A 15,955-nucleotide genomic window follows, 5' to 3' on the forward strand; every position below is an offset into this window, starting at 1 on the left:
CAACTTACACATCTAAACTCGCAGACTGTGTCTGAGACCTTGACAAGACCCTTGCCCATTGATCCATCGATAAAAAGCTTCTGATTTTAAAAATAAAACACACTGGTAAGTCTCTTAAGCCTTCCCCAGCAGGAGAAAAGGAAAGCTGTAGTTATTATCTTAGTGACCAGTGAAGGCTGAAATGTTATTGAGAAAATGGCTTTTCAAAGGAACTATGAACCAGTCCCTTTGAATTAGGAAAGTCACTCACTCAATAAGCAGGTTGCTTAAATGGTAAACTGAGGCCTGACCAAGATAGAAGATAACTGGCCCTTAAGCAGCCCTCCAGGCTTTTCACAGTATGCACTTTCTGGCTTTTATCTCATCTGGCATCCTAACCACCCTACAAAGCAGATGGCACAAATATCCATAGCCCCATTTTATAAATGAGGAATTTCAGGCCTACAAAGGAGAGTCTGGCCAGGATCACACAGCCAAGCCAGGTCTTCCAGACTACCCAATCCAGCACCCTCACCACCATGCCTAGCTGTGGCTGCCTCTCCCCAGGCTTTTGTGGTACCAGAAACCATTGTGTTCCCAAGAAAAGAACTCCAGCTCTCAAATTAAAATCCCACCTTCTATGCTTACTACCATAAGTGACAAGGTCACCAAATGTCCCTAGGCCTCAGTTTCCTCATCTGTAAAATGAATACACTGGGCAAATCCTCCCTTCTCAAGGAACCCAACCAGCCAAGGTGTATGGGGTGGATGTGTGGCAAAGTGTGTGGTGGGGGAGGAGGGGCAGAGGGTTTGGCTACATCAGTTTTGGGGAATATGTTTGCTTTTCCTCTTTCTTACAGGAGATGGTTCAGGTAGGGGAAAGGAAATAAGAGGTTAAAAAATACCAATAAAAATTAAAGAAAAAATAAAATAAATTAAAGGTTGGCCTAGATTGCCTCTTGAGATTCCTTCTTCTAGAATAGGAGTTACAGGTTCATGTCATACATTTAAAACAAGATCATAGAATCATAGATTTACATATATTGCCAAATAGCTCCATCCTGTCTTCAGAGAGGTGGGGAGCTATAGGTACAGAATGTTACAAGCTATAATCAGGGTTGCTACATCTTTCTTTTCCTGGTAAACATGAGATGGTCCAATGCTGGGGATGGGGTGGGGGAAAAAGGAAGGGAAGAGGGGGAAAGAGGAAAAGGGAGGCAGGGAAGGGCCCTACTAAAATCTGGAAAAGGAAACAGGAAACAAAATGTGAAAAGCCAGACGACAACAGGCTCTAACAGTCAGAGATTAGAATTTCTGCCAGAGGAAGAAGTCAGGTTACAGCTGTTGCTCTAAGCAAGTCTTCCTAAATTGGAAAAAGTCTGCCAATGTGATCTTGAGGCCAAGGCTCCGGGCTGAAGGTCTTAATCGATGAAGGCGTCTCAGGTTTGGAAGGGACACTCTAAAAGGAACATCACACAAAGGGACTCAATTTCCAAAATGGCGCTGCGGTCAAAGGTATTTTGGGAAGGCCACTGTCATTCCCTCTTCACTCAGAGAGCCCTTTAAAAGCTTATTATGTTAGAGGAGATCACCAAGGTTCATTTTAGAGAGCACAATATGATGCCCCCAAGTTTCTAATACTTCTTATATATAACCTAATAACCTAGGCCTGGCAAGCCTAAGAACAGGTTATCATTCTCGACTTTGAAAGCAGAGATGGATGCATTGAGTGGGCTTCTGCTGGTCTATAGAAGGTCCAATAATTGGCCAGTGGCAAAGGCCCTTAGACACTTAGTAGTTGTGTGATCCTGGGTAAGTCACTTCACCCTGTTTGCCTCAGTTTCCACATCTGCAAAACGAGGTGGAGAAGGAAATGACAAACAACTCCAGCCAAGAAAACCCCAAAAGAGGTCACGAAGGGTCCGATACAATTGAGATGGCTGAAAAATAACAACACAAGGATATAAACTCAACCTGGGTCCAGTGGTCACTCCAGTGGACAGTTAGGTAGCACAGTGGATAGAGTCCTGGGCCCTCTCAGGTGAGTCAGTTTGCATGATTCTGAGCAATTTAGTTAATCCACCTGCCTCAGTTTCCTCACCTATACAACAGGACCAGTAATAGCACCTCCCTCACAGAGTTGTGATGAGAACCAATTGATACATATATAAAGCACTTTGCAACCTTTAAAACACTATCAAGGGGCAGCCAGGTGGCTCAGCGAGTAAGAGCACTGGCTCCAGTGTCAGGATGACCTGGATCAAATCCGGTCTCAGATACTCAGCACCACACCCAGAAATAACTGGCCGGGTAACCTTGAGCAAGTTACTTAACCCCAATTGCTTAAAAAAAAAAAACCTATCAAGTGCTAGCTATTATTATTAGTATAATTATAGGACAGAGGAATTTAAATGTCTCTACAGAAATGTTCAATTTTTTAGCTAATTTAGAGTTCTAGTGTTTTTTTTAAAGTAGTGGTTTCTTGGATAAACAGAAACCAAAGGACACTCCAAAAACTGAATTAAATGCCTACTATGTGCAGGGCTCCATATGCTAGGTGCTGGGATGGAAGTCAAGAAGCATTTATAAAGCACTTACTGTGTACCAAGCTCTAGGCTAAAGGCTGGGTGTTCAAAGAGAGGGGAGGGAAAAAGTGCCCTTCCCTCAAGGAGCTCACAGACTACTGGGGCCGACAACATGTAAACCAGTATGTTGGAACCAAACATACAGAGAAAACTGGCCGTGATCTCAGCAGGAGGCACCAGTAGGAAAGGAATAGGAAAGGTTTGTTGCAGAAGGCGGGAACTGAGTTAGAAGCCAGGAAAGCCAGGAGGCAGAGAAGGGGAGGGAGGGAGAGAGAGCATCCCAAGCATGGGAGACAGCCAGAGAAGATGGCGAGTGCTATGCAAGAAAGCACAGAGCGGGGAAAGGAGAACCTCCACAGCCTAAAGCAACATCCCTTCTACTGGGAGACAGCACAAAGGTGAGGAAGAGAAGGAACAAGGAAGCTGGCTCAGAATCTTAGGACCTGGAGTCTCCCCCATTTTGGAAGGCACCACCTTCTTCCCCAACCTGGAGATTCCCAACCATAACCTCATCCTTGACACTTCCTACTCCTAACATCCCAGTCAGTCAAAGCCAAGTCATGGCAAGCCCATGTCCACCACCTCTCCCTGCTCATGTGGCCGCTGACCTCCATCAATGACCTCATGCTTCCAATGTCTCCCCTCTCCAATCAGATATCTCCATACAGATACCAAAATATTTTCCTAAGGTCTGACCATGCCCACTCCCTTGCTCAGAAATCTTCATTGGATCCCCACTGCTTACTGAATGAAACACAAAACCCCTTTACCTAGAATTTATGGGTCTATAAAATCTGACTCCCAATAAACCTCCCATACATTCCATAAGCTCCTCCCCCCACCCTCCACCTCCCACCCGAACTAACCATTCCTGGAATGCAAACTCTGTCTCCCACCTCCACACACTTGCATAAGTAGTTCCCTATGTCTAGGTGCACTCTCTCTCAAAATCCTGGTCTCCCAGGGACGCATTCCCTTCTCTGATCTCTTTCCCCATCTTATTAGAGCTATCACCCTTCATACTATATTCTAACTAATCAACCAACCAGCACACAATACCAGATGCCAGAAATACCAAGACCAAACCATAACATCTGAAGAATATTTTGAGTCCCTGTCTACAGGGACTATATTGTTTTTCTCTTTGTATCCGGAGGGTCTCCCAGACGGTACCTGTAATATAACAGACACAGGAAACCCTCAGGTAAGGGAAGCAGGGAAACAAAGTAGAGGGAATTCCCCTCGACCTACACAGGTTCACACCTGTTCTGTAATCTGGGCTCTTAGAGGACTGCCTAGTGCTCCAAGAGATTAAGTGACTTGCCCAGGGAAAAGGCCCCCATTTCAGCGGTAAGACTTGAGGGCCCAAAACTCTGGCCAACTTATCTGCAGAGATTAGACTCTAGCTAAGGACACTCAAAAAAAAAGTCTAGGAAATTGAAGTCATTCAACTTTAAAATATAACCAGTCCTGGATTAACACCATGTGAGATGTGAGATCCAGCAAAGAGAGGCTGAGGAGCCCGAGTTTCAGCTCAAAGCTTGGGAAAATGTAGTCAGTGACTGTGGGGACATGAAGTACATCAGGGAAGGGGGATCGCTGCCAGACTGCAGGGGGCTCTCAATGCCAGGCTGGGGAGTCAGGGACTCAGAGAAAGAGTCAGCCCGGCCTCTGGAAGTGCCAAAGAATAAAAGGAAAAGGGGACACGTCAGTCTAAGCTTCTGGTTCAAGGACTACACTGCACATTGCCACCAGAGTCAGTGGGTGAGATGGGGACGCTGTCCCTTGGCATTACACACATATCAGTTTCCTGAAACACATGTTGATGATCAGGTGTCCCTCCTGTCAAACCAGCCGGCCATCTGTCGGCAATTCAGGAGAAGAGAGTGCGTCAGTTTTTAATACCATTTCCCTGTACTTCATGGGGTTCCCTAGAATCACAGAAACTAACACTTAAAAATTTCCACTTACAGAAAATTCACCTTGAAAGCAGTGACTGTAACAATATTAGAGAACATTTTGAACAAAGGTATCAAGTGCAGATTTCCCATAAAACCAAATAGAAGCACTTTAGTCAGACTAATAAAAAACAACACATTGGCCCAGATCAGTGCAGAGGGAACCTAACCAGGCCTCAAGGTTACCCGTTAGCTTCTCCCCGGCCGCTGGACCAGCCAGGCTGAACACGCTGTGCTCCTGGGCTGCCCAAGCTCACAATGGAGCCGGGGTTCTTAAGTATTTGAACTCAAATACAGACATTGCTAAATTGGGGGATGGAGGTGGCTGGGATGGTAGAAAAAGCAAGGGTGAATCCAGGCTCTGCTCCTTACAACCAGGTGACCTGGCCAAGTTTCTTTGAAAAGACCAGAGAAGAGGTAAATGCCTCTTGATTGGAATAGTTTTTGCTGTTTTCATTTGGACCCCCAAACTTCACTAACCCCGGGGCGCTCCCACTGAAGAAACTGACTCTCCTAATTCTACCAGTTCATATCAGCAACTACTCCGCCCCTAAATAGTATTAGACAGTTGGCTGAGGCACCAAGGTTAATGGACTTGCCCTGAGTGGCAATATCAGTGTCTGTCAGAGACAAGATTTGAACCCAGGCTGCCCTGGCTACAAGATCTGCTGTCTGGGCTGTCTCTCTACCATCACCATCGCCATCATCATCTAAGTAGAATCTAAGTATTTTCTTTCTGGATTGTGACCAAGTAAAGTTCTACACTGTCTGAGTTATCAAAAAACAAATTAATGACAAGAAGGGGAGGTTGCCATTTTTAAATTTTTACAATCAGTTTTTGGTCCTAAATCACATCAGGTCAGAGCCAGACTAAGCGGGTCATTACTAGAACTCAAGCTCCCAAGATCATTTCTGTTGTCCCCTTCCAGGAGATGTCTGTTGCCATTAAATTTTTTTCTGACTCCTCTGTGTAAGACCCACAGTATGTCTTCATCATGGCCCCAGGCCATGGACCAAAGAAATTAACTCCCTCTTAATATGTGGTCAAGGAGAAAACTGGAAAGAAAAGTAGGTGCCAATGACCAGGGAATGGTTTAACAAAAAGTGGTCATGGAATATCATTGCATTGTAAGAAATAAAGAATATGAGGAATTGAGAGGAAGACTTGTATGAACTGATGCAGAGAGCAGAACCAGGATACACAATGGCTACACAATCACACCTAACGACATAAAGGAGAGCAGCGTTTAGAGGCTGCCACACTCTGATGAATTATAGTGATGAGTCCAAGAAAACTGATGCCATGTATTTCCCTCTTCTTAGTAGAGAGGTGGGGGCTGTGGATACAGAATGTAGCAAACACTGTGTTGGCTGATTTTGCTGAAATGTTTTTTAATGTTATAAGGGATATAAATTGGGGTAAAACAAAATGAAATATAAGTAAGGATTGATTCAAAGAATTCCTTACATTATTAAGTGTCTCTACTACCTTGAGAAGCTAGGGATAGGAATGAGAAATAAGGAGCAAGAAAGCCTATTTGTTAAGGTCAGATCTCCAGAAGACCAATCAATCAATTAGAAGGTATTTATTAAGCATCTACGACAAAAGTTCTTCACCTTTTTGGTGTCATTTTTTGGCAAGTTGGTCAAGCCTCTGAGGACCCCTTCTCAGAATGTTTTTAAATACATAAAACATGTAAAATTACAAAGGAAATAAATTACATTTAAACAGTTATCAAAATATTTTTTTAAGTTCATGCAATTTTAAAGGGCTTATGATGAAAAATGTTATCCACCTCCAGAGAAAGAACTGATAGGGTCATATTATTTTTCACTTTATTTTTCTTGGGTGGGGTTTTTTCACAACATGGATAATATGGAAATATGTTTTACATGACTGCACACATGTAAATATATATCCAATTGCCTACCTTCTCAAGGAAGGAGAATGGGGAGGGAAAGAGGGAACAAAATTGGAACTAAAAATTTTAACAAATGTCAAAAATTGTTTTTACATGTAAATGAGGGGAAACTATAAAAATTTTCAAAAACAAAGTTGATGGATCCCAGGTAAGAGGCCCTGGCCTAAAATGCTGCAGGCACTCTGCTAGGCACGAGGAGCATAAAACAGGAACAAAAAAAGAAAACATTCCTGCTCTCCGAGAGCTTACATTCTATCAAGAGAGACAACATGGCCATATACAAATATATCCCTGGATAGCTGAAGTCAATTCTTGGGCTGTCATATTAGATAAACCTTAAAATGGGAATTCTATTCATTAGAAAAAATAGCAAAAATGCCAGTAAGTGACTAAGAAGTATTTGGGAGTAACTCCCAAATCTTTAAAAGAGATTAAAACAAAGAATCAAGGAATCCTAAGAGTATAAAAAGGTCTGGATTCTCATCTTCCAGCTAATCCCAGAATCCCTGAAGAGCCCAGACCTGGGGGCCCAGTTTAGTCTTAAATACCTCCACAGGCAGGTAGAACACCAAATATAGTTAAAATTCACATCTCAGTAAAATCCACTTTAACCTACCTCCACTCCCACTCTAAGGGCCCTTGGCTGGTATACCCAGATGAACACACTGATCCCATTCAAGAATCAGCCTAGCAACCCAAGTTCTCCTACAGAAAGGTGGCTGTTACCATAGCAACAGTTTAAGGGTAGATGGGGGGAAAAAAGGAAAGGGTGATGGGGAACCTTTCCAAGGCTCCCATCAGGGACTGCTGGAGTAGAAAGCATTTCCAGCAGAGAAAACACAGCCTGTAGCAGAAACCCACAAGGTAAAGGGAATAAAAGATGGGAATTGCCTTAGCCTGGTGGAAAGAGTGATGGAATTGGAATGAAAGGACCCAGGTTCGAATCCCACACCTTGGTGGCTTCCTACCTTTGTAACCTGGGGCAAAGCCCCTCACCTCCAAAGGCCGAAATTTCCTTATCTCTTAAATCAGCATGTTTGACTTGATCTTTCTTGAAAGTCTGTACACAGGAGATCATGGGGTAAAGAAGTGGGAAAATTAGAAGCCAGGACTGGCTTGAGATCCCTGAGACCTTGAGATCTGCATCATTCTTGGGGAGGAAGGAGTCGTGAGTTCAGATGGTCAAATGCTTAAGAAACAAAGTAAAAAGCAGCTAGTCTGCAATAGTTCATGTTAAGGGAGCCGACTGGTTTACATAGAGAGTTCTGTGTAGGTATGATACCCTTCAAAAACAAAACACCCCAAAATAACCCCTCAAACTCATTACAGACTAGTAGCTGCCAATCCTGATTTTTTAATAACTCAAGGTTCCTTCCTAGCTCTCCCATAGGGTCTCAGGGCTGGAAGGGCCCTCATAGGTCCCCTTATCCAACCCATGTCTAGAATAAGAATTTCCCCTGCATCTGACCAAACGAGAGGGAAGACCTCTCAAGAGGGGAAACCCAGAGCTTCCTCAGACCACCCACTTTACTTTTGGACACATTAAGGGTTAGGAAGGAGAGCAACGGCCGGAGCAGGCACCGGAAACCGTCCAGCCTGCCAACCGGTCCGAAGTCTTCAGGTTTCTCGGATGAGGAAACAGGCCCAGAGCTATGTCTAAGTCCAGGCGGCCGTTTGGTGACTGCTGAACTCCAGGCGTTCCTGGGCTTTTAACGACATTTCTCTTCTCTCTGTGGGGCCATGGCGGAGGTCCATGTAATTGGGCAGATCATTGGGGCAACGGGCTTCTCCGAGAGCAGCCTCTTCTGCAAGTGGGGCATCCACACTGGAGGAGCATGGAAACTGCTCTCTGGTGTTCGGGAGGGCCAGATGCAAGTGGACACCCCTCAGCTGGGCAACATGGCCTACTGGTCTCACCCAATTGACCTGCATTTTGCCACCAAAGGCCTACAGGGCTGGCCTCGGCTCCACCTGCAGGTGTGGTCTCAGGACAGCTTTGGCCGCTGCCAGTTGTCTGGCTATGGCTTCTCCCACATTCCCAGCAGCCCTGGGGCCCACAGCCTCGACTGTGTGACATGGCGCCCCTTGGGTGACTGGCGAGAGCAGCTGGTGCGGGCCTTCATGGGCGGTGGGCCCCAGCTTCTGCACAGTGATGTGGTCTACAGCGGGGCTGACCGCTACCTGCTCCACACAGCGGCGGAGGGCACCGTGCACCTGGAGCTGGCCCTGATCCTGAGAAACTTTTCCCGATATGGGGTTGAGTGCTGAACACCTTGGCCAGCTCCCAGCCCCCAGTTCCCCATCCCCCCCTCCTCTTTTCTGTCTGTCCCCAGGCTCCTGCCCTCTGCAATCAATCAAACTCTTACAGAGCTTTTATTATGTGCCAGGAACTGCCCTAAGGAAGCCTTGGGGGGTACCAAGAAAAAGCCTTGCTCTCCGGGGGCATCCATGACAATGGGGGCGAGTGATCTCATGGAAAGAAATATATGAATATATATATACAAAAAAAAAAAAAGAGTTAGGAAGTTCGGGGCAGCCAGGTAGCACAGCGAGTAAGAGCACCTGCTCCAGTGTTGAGAAGACCTGGAGGATCGAATCCCGGGCCCAGACACTTAGCACCCACTCAGAAACACCTGGCCGTGTAACCTTGAGCAAGTTACTTAACCCCAATTGCTTAGGGGCGGCCAGGTGGCTCGCCGAGTAAGAGCACTGGCTCCAGTGTCAGGATGACCTGGATCAGATCCGGGTTCAGATATTCGGCACCACACCCAGAAATAATAACTGGCCGTGTAACCTTGAGCAAGTTACTTAACCCCGATTGCTTTAAAAAAAAATTTAATTTAATTTAAAAAAAAAGAGTTAGGAAGTTCTCCTTGGCCCCTGCCTAATCTAGTTCTGTATTGCTGCTAGCCAAGCCACCCTTCTCAGAGACTAGAAAGAGCTGCAGACACGGTCTAACCAGCACAGAGGGCAGTGAGACCACCGACCACCTGCTCCTGCAAGCTAAGACAATGCTTACTGACTGACAGACTCAAATCGGAATCTAATTTCAAAGTCATTATCAAAAAAGTGACCACACGGTTCCTCTGCTTTTAGAAGGCAGGAGGTTAAGCAGCAAAACCCAAGGATGAGATGGTATCAGCCTTCCACAGAGGCTAGAGACCCCTCACGTACTCTCCCATGGGAACCTTCCCAGAAACTGTCATCTTTAGGGTTCTGGGCACAGGAAGGGCTCAGCTGGAAAATTCAATTGCTTTCAATTCAGCTGTTTCCTGAATGCCCAAAGGGTATGTCAACTGAACTAAGCACTGAAGGGGTGGAGGTGTCTGTAACAAGAGAAGGCCTCCAAGGGGTCACCAGATAAGGACTGAGTGACAATTCAGGGGTTACAGAGGGAGTCTGCCTTCCAGTCAGAGGACCTCAGTTATAGGGTCTGCCAGTCACTCTAAAGAAGCCATTAACCCTTGTTTCTCCACCACCACCCTCAGCCCCCAGCTCTGGCTGCCCTACTTCTCTGGACCTCATTCATCAACAGGACTGGATTTAGAGTCAGAGAAGCTCTGCCCCGTCTCACCTTGGACCAGTCACTGCCAATTTCTGGGACTCAGCCTCCTTATCCACTAAATGAGAGGAATGGCATTGATGGTCTGTGAGGTCCCTTCCGGGCCTAGACCTGCTACTTTTTCTATCCTATGACAGGGCTCAGGGCTAATGAGACCCTGGGGCCCATCTAGTCCAACCATCTCATCACACTCTAAAAAACAGGGACAGAGAAAGCAAACAGCTCATCCAAGGTCACACAGGAAATAAGACAGAACTGCAAAACCCAGATCCTAAGTGAAACTGCTGACATTTATATGGCAATTTAAAGTTTGTAAACCCTTTACATACATTATCTCATTGGAACTACACAACAACCCAGTGGGGTTATGATGTAAAATAAGCCTGAATACATGATTATATATAATAAGTCCAGCGTAAGGCTGGTTATCCCCACTTAACAAGTCAAAAAGCATATTAAGTGTAAGAGGCCAGACTGGAACCCTGGCCTCTCCTAAAGCCCATCCACTTAGTTGCCAAGGTGATCCTCTCCCCCTCAATAAGCTTCAAGGACTCCCCATTACTCAGGATCAAATATAAACTTGCTTTTGAATGTAAAGACCTTCAGTCTTTTCCGATCAATCCATAAACATTTATTACGCACCTACTATGCACTGTGCTAAACACTGGGCACAGAATTGGAATTCCCGGGAATTGCAATTCAGTCAAAGGACCCAATTTGAGCACCTAGAGGTCCCCATCCCCTGGACTAGAAAGTTTCCAAATTCCTTCTGGTTTAAGCAATTTTAATTCAATGAAAGGGGAGGGAATCCAGCAGATGAATCAAACTTGGAAGCTAATGTGTGGTGAGAACCTAAAACAGGACCGGAATTTATTCTCTGCTCTATTATCTGGAACATGTAGTATTTATCTTAAGAGATAAAAACTTTCTTCAAAGGGATGGCCATTTTCCCACTCAAAGAAAACTTACCAAAAAGTCCCTGAGACACTGATATAGCTAAGTTGGGGCCATCCTGGCAAAGGAGAAAGTAAGGCCTACCTTCAAATTAAAGCCCATATACTATGGTAAAGGGTGAATGCCAGTGTAGCACCATGGGGAGTCAGGAAGACCTCAGTTCAGATCCTGCCTCTGACATTCCCTAGCTGAGTAACCATAGATAGGTCACTAAAGCTCTAGGCCAAAGGCACACTGACTCACTCACAGACCAATGGTCATGGGCTATGGATACCAAAGTAATCATGCACCTTTCAATGATGCTAAAACATAGGATCATGAATTTAGAGCAGGAACAGACTTAGATACATCAAGTCCAACCCTAGAAATTTATGAATGAAGAAACAGAGGCCCAAGATGGTCAAATAATTTACTTACAGTCACACAGGTAGTATATGCCGGATCTGGGATTTGAACCCAGGTCCTAAGGTAATGGACCTACATTTCTTCCCCGTCCTACCAGGCTCCCTTGAGGGCAGGACTCAGCTTCCATTTGCTGCCTATCTCCCTCTGAGTCTCATACAGCACCTTGCATAAGGTAGGACCTTGAACAGTATCCAGACTACAGAGTGGCCCAGCCCCCAGATACCTACCTCTCAAAGAGGATTGGGAATTTTGGCAGATAACTCTGTTAAGGCAGCCCCAGTCTTCCCTAATTACTTCTGAAGCAATTGGTACAGTACCACAGGTGCACGGTTTACCACAACAATGCCCAAAACTGCAGGAAGTTTTTCTAAAAAATTATACTTCCAATCAGGGAATATGCTTCCAGTCTGCCTTCCCCGCCCCCCCACAAAGTAGCCCCATTTTACTGAGACTAAGACAGGCCCTAAAAAATAAACCTCAGCTCTCGGAATCAATCAGCACCACAGGCAGGTGCAGGGCCTGAAACGAGCAATCCTACAAACGTTCTGGAAAGGCTGCTTGCTGCACCAATCAGAGCACCGACGGCGGCGATAGCCACTTGGGTTACATGCACCTGGAAAAACACGTGTGGGTATAGACAGAAGGAAAACCACTGGCTTTCTTAGTTTCAACCGCATCAGTTCCTTGAATAAACTTGCAGAGAATTATCAAGGCATTTCAACAACTATGTCCCATATGCAAAGTGAATGCTGGGGATACCAAGATGAATGACAAGTACCTGCCCTCCAGGGGTTTAAAGTCTTTGATCGAAGCTGTAGAGCCCAAAGGGACCTCTGGAAGTGGCTAAACTGCATCCTTCCCCCCATTTTACAGAAGAAGAAACTGAGGCCCAGGAGGCTCAACCTGGCAGTAAACAGCTGAGACAAGATTTGGGGCATAGTGGCCTGGAGTCAGGAAGACCAGAGTTCAAATCCAGCCTGAGACAAGTCACTTAATCTGTTTGCCTCAGTTTCCTCATTTGTAAAATGGAGATAATAGCACATACCTCCCAGGGTTGTGGTGAGAATCAAGTGAGATGATAATTGTAAAGCATTGTAAAGCCCAGTGTCTGGCACACAGTAGGTACTAATAAATATTAGCTATTATATTATTATTTCCAGTTGAACCCAGGTCCTGCGGTTCTAGAGCTCTTTCCATTGTACCACACTGTCTCCATCTACAACACATGCCAAGTTCATCTCGGAGTCATCCTGTCCCTATCTGCTGAGGACAGCCTTGGCACAGCGCAGGGAACCCCAGATCTGGAAGGCCTGGGTTCAATCCCAGCCCTGCATCTATCTGCTGTGTGACCTTAGACCAATCACTCACCTCTCAAGACCCGAGTTTCCCCACGTGAAAAAAAATGAGGAAATTAGACTATTTCATTCAATTAACAAGTGTTTATTAATAGGTGCCTACTGTGAGAACCCTGCAGTGAGTTTCTCTTCTATCACTCGGCCATTCTAAGCTCCCTTCTTTATTTCTTTGGGCAACACAGTTCAATGAACACCTGAGTGCCCACTGGGTGCGATGCCCGGGCCAAACTCTGCTAGTAGCATTGTCTCAGACTTCTGAGAAGAGAGCTTCCTCCAGTCTTAGCCCAATCCTGGGTTCAGCTCCTCCCACCTCCACGCTGGAAGCATCCGGACAGGAAGAGACTCCTGAAAAGGGCAGATACAAGAGCTACCAAAAATCTTCCCTGGGTCACTCATGGGCACCCGGCAGAGTTCAGGGCAGAAGATCTGGGGGAATACACATAAACCCCTACTGCAAGGCTTTAACCACAGCCCCCAGCACAAACTTGGCAAACGTTAGCTTCACAAAATAAACAGGAGACAGATAGAATTAAGGCTATGCAAGCACTCCAGGGAGTAAACAGGACTCGAGCAGGTGCCTCGCCTTGGATGCCAAGCAACCCTGGCCACCCCGTGCACATCTGGCCTGACCCTAACCAAAGATAAGACTTCTTCACCTTTCCCCAAGCCCTGCCCATTCCTCCTCCCCCAGTACAAACACCAGACAGTGGGGATTTCAGATCGGATGCTAAAGCAAACCTTAATTCCAATTCCTATAAAATCCTCCCCTCCCAGAAGATTATAAAAGTTCTTTAACATAATCTGCATGTGAATTAGACGCCTGGGTGGCCAGGAAGAAGGTGATCCCGGGCTACAGAGCCCACAATACTCACACACACTCAAAGCAGAACCAAACGCCCCAGGGTAGTAACATTAATACAGAGTAGCAGTCTCCCAGCTGAAATCAGAGCCTTGCAAATAAACCAGGTATACTGGAGCGGTCGGGATCGCCTCCCCACCCACCCCACCAGTTCTTGAGTTTGCTGAGAAACGGGGGGGCAGGGGGGGAGAGGGGGGAGGGGGGGCGCCGGGGAGGCCGGCAGTCAGAAGTAGCAAAGGGAGTATTCAAAAGCGAAAGTACAACTTAGGTCTCTTCTCCCGATCACAAGATTCTTCCAGCGACCGAGGGTTAACCCAGCATCCGTCTGGAAAATTTCCTGGGTTTCCATCTTCCCAGCCACCCAACCAGGGCACACACCAGAACAAGTGACCGGCTGCAAAGGATGGGAGGAGGCTAGGGCAGGGCCGGCCAGGGACATAGGGCAACCTTGAGGAAGAATGGAGGGATAACCCTGCTTCCGGCCCATCCCCAAAAGGTGGGCCACCATCGGGGATGCCCAAGTTCTTTCCAACCTTCGAGGCCTTTGAAATGTGCACGGAAGACTGGCACCAGCGAAACCACACCCTGTGGCCCTCCAGAGGCGCAGGGGTCTCCTTTAAACGGTATCAGCAATTCCCGGGCATTCAGGGGCGTTTTCGAAGCCAAGTTTAAAAGGCTAGTTAGTCCCGGCAGACAGGAGTTGGGCCATTGGTCATCCTTGCTTGGGGTCCCCAAATGGAACTCCGGGAGGCCGGGCTGCACCTTGCCTTAGCCTGGGGACCATCGGGGATTCCCTCGTATTACTCTATCTGGCTGCTCCCAACAGTTTGGGAGGAGGGGGTGAGTGGAAGAGCAAAGACTCATAGTAAGCCCCCCCCCCTTTTTCCCCAAGGTGCAAATGACTTTGTAGAGCTGGGCTGCAGGAAGGGAGGGATGAAAGAAAGACTTTTTTAAGGGGCTCTTATCTTTTTTTAAGCAAAATGCAAATGAATTTCCGAGATGGGTCCCCGCGGGAGGGGTGCTGCTGGCGGGGAAGGCACTCCGGGCAGCCCCGAAGTTCAGACTGAGGATGCACGCTCGGGGCTCAAGCCCGGGGGCTCCCGAGCCCGCCCTTCGCTGAGGCTGCGAGCGTGCATGCCCAGCGCGCACATGCCCGCTCCGCGGCGGCCGCAGGATGGCTCGGGAGGTGACCGCCCGCCCGGGCCTCGGCCCCCCCCCTCCCCCCCCGGCTTACCTGTCCTGCCAGCCCTGGAGGAGGTTGGTGTACTTGCTGAGCACGCCCTCGAGGGCCGGCTCCCGCCTCCGGCCGCCGCTGCCCAGCCGGCCCCCGGCCCCGCACGGGCTGGCCGCCACCGAGCCCGGGCTGCTATGGCTCCCCCCCTCAAACCGCCGGCCCCCGGCCCCGCGGGCCGCCCACGAGCCCGACGGCGACGAGCCGGCCGAGGTGGCGCGGCTGCTGCTGCGGCTGCTGCCGCCGCTGCCCGCCCCTTCACCCGCGCCCGCCCCAGGGCTGGCCGCCTTGTCCATGCTCCGGCGGCCGGGCCGGGCTGGGGCCGGCCCGGGCGCGCTGCTCTGGCCGCCGCGGGGCCGCTCCGGCTTGGGCTCGGGCCGCCGCCGCTCGCGCTCCCGATCCCGGGGAAACGCCTGACTCATACGGGAGGGCGGAGGGGGAGGGGCGGCGGCAGGGGGAGGAGGCAGGGCAGGGCAGGGGACGGGAGCCAACCGGGCTGGAGGCGCCCCGCGGCCCCGCCTCCGGCTGCGCTCCGGGAAGCTGGAGCCTCCCCTCCCGGGGGGCGCCCGCCGGGTCTGTGGGCCATGCCCACCGGGCCCCCCGGCGGTGGGGCGCCCTTGCGTGCCGGGGTCCCCGTGGGCCAGCCCCCGGGGAGAGATGCCACGGCCAGCGTCCTGCGGCCAGGAGCCACTCAGTGCCTGGGTTCCCATGCCGCGAACTCCCGGGGGCAGGCTCTCCAGGTGGTGCCGGGCTCCCCCATCACGCCCTCCACGCCCCATGCGCCCTAACACCTGCAGACCCTCGGGGCGAAAGGTGCGCCCGCCGCCGGGACAAGCAAAGCTCGGGCTGAGAAGCGGGCCGAGTGCGCCCGCAGCCGCAAGACTTCGTGGACGCTGCGCCCTGCACTGAGAAACAGGGCAGGGAACCCCCAAAGCCCGCCCACCCCCTGCTCTCCCAACCAAGCTGGCCTCAGACACCACCGGCTGATTTCGGTCCGGACTGTTGAACGTTTCTTAAGAGCCCACAATTTGTGCTTTTATTTGTGTGGCTTTTGTAGAGAATCGGGGATTTAACACATTTTTTTTAATGGATAGATCCGTAATTCCCTTTAAGGAGCCTTCTCTGTGGTAGAAGGCTCAATTCCT

At 48.7% G+C, this 15,955-nt stretch overlaps 1 protein-coding gene and 1 pseudogene across 1 annotated transcript in view; one reads left to right on the plus strand and one right to left on the minus strand.

Annotated features, from left to right (window-relative positions):
- Nucleotides 1–15,106, minus strand: part of OSBPL10 (oxysterol binding protein like 10) — a 215,765-nt gene extending 200,659 nt beyond the window's left edge. Inside the window, exon 1 of the mRNA XM_069088572.1 lies at nt 14,814–15,106. Within this exon, the coding sequence (XP_068944673.1) occupies nt 14,814–15,106 (293 nt within the window). The remainder of the gene's footprint in view (nt 1–14,813) is intronic.
- LOC138161478 (B9 domain-containing protein 2 pseudogene) lies at nt 7,966–8,937 on the plus strand (annotated as a pseudogene).
- Nucleotides 15,107–15,955: the final 849 nt, after the last annotated feature.

Source organism: Petaurus breviceps, unplaced genomic scaffold, assembly GCF_028583685.1.
Source record: "Petaurus breviceps papuanus isolate PSGF00001 unplaced genomic scaffold, PetGlider_PUasm1.0 185, whole genome shotgun sequence".
In the NCBI taxonomy this organism is placed as follows: Eukaryota; Metazoa; Chordata; class Mammalia; order Diprotodontia; family Petauridae; genus Petaurus; species Petaurus breviceps.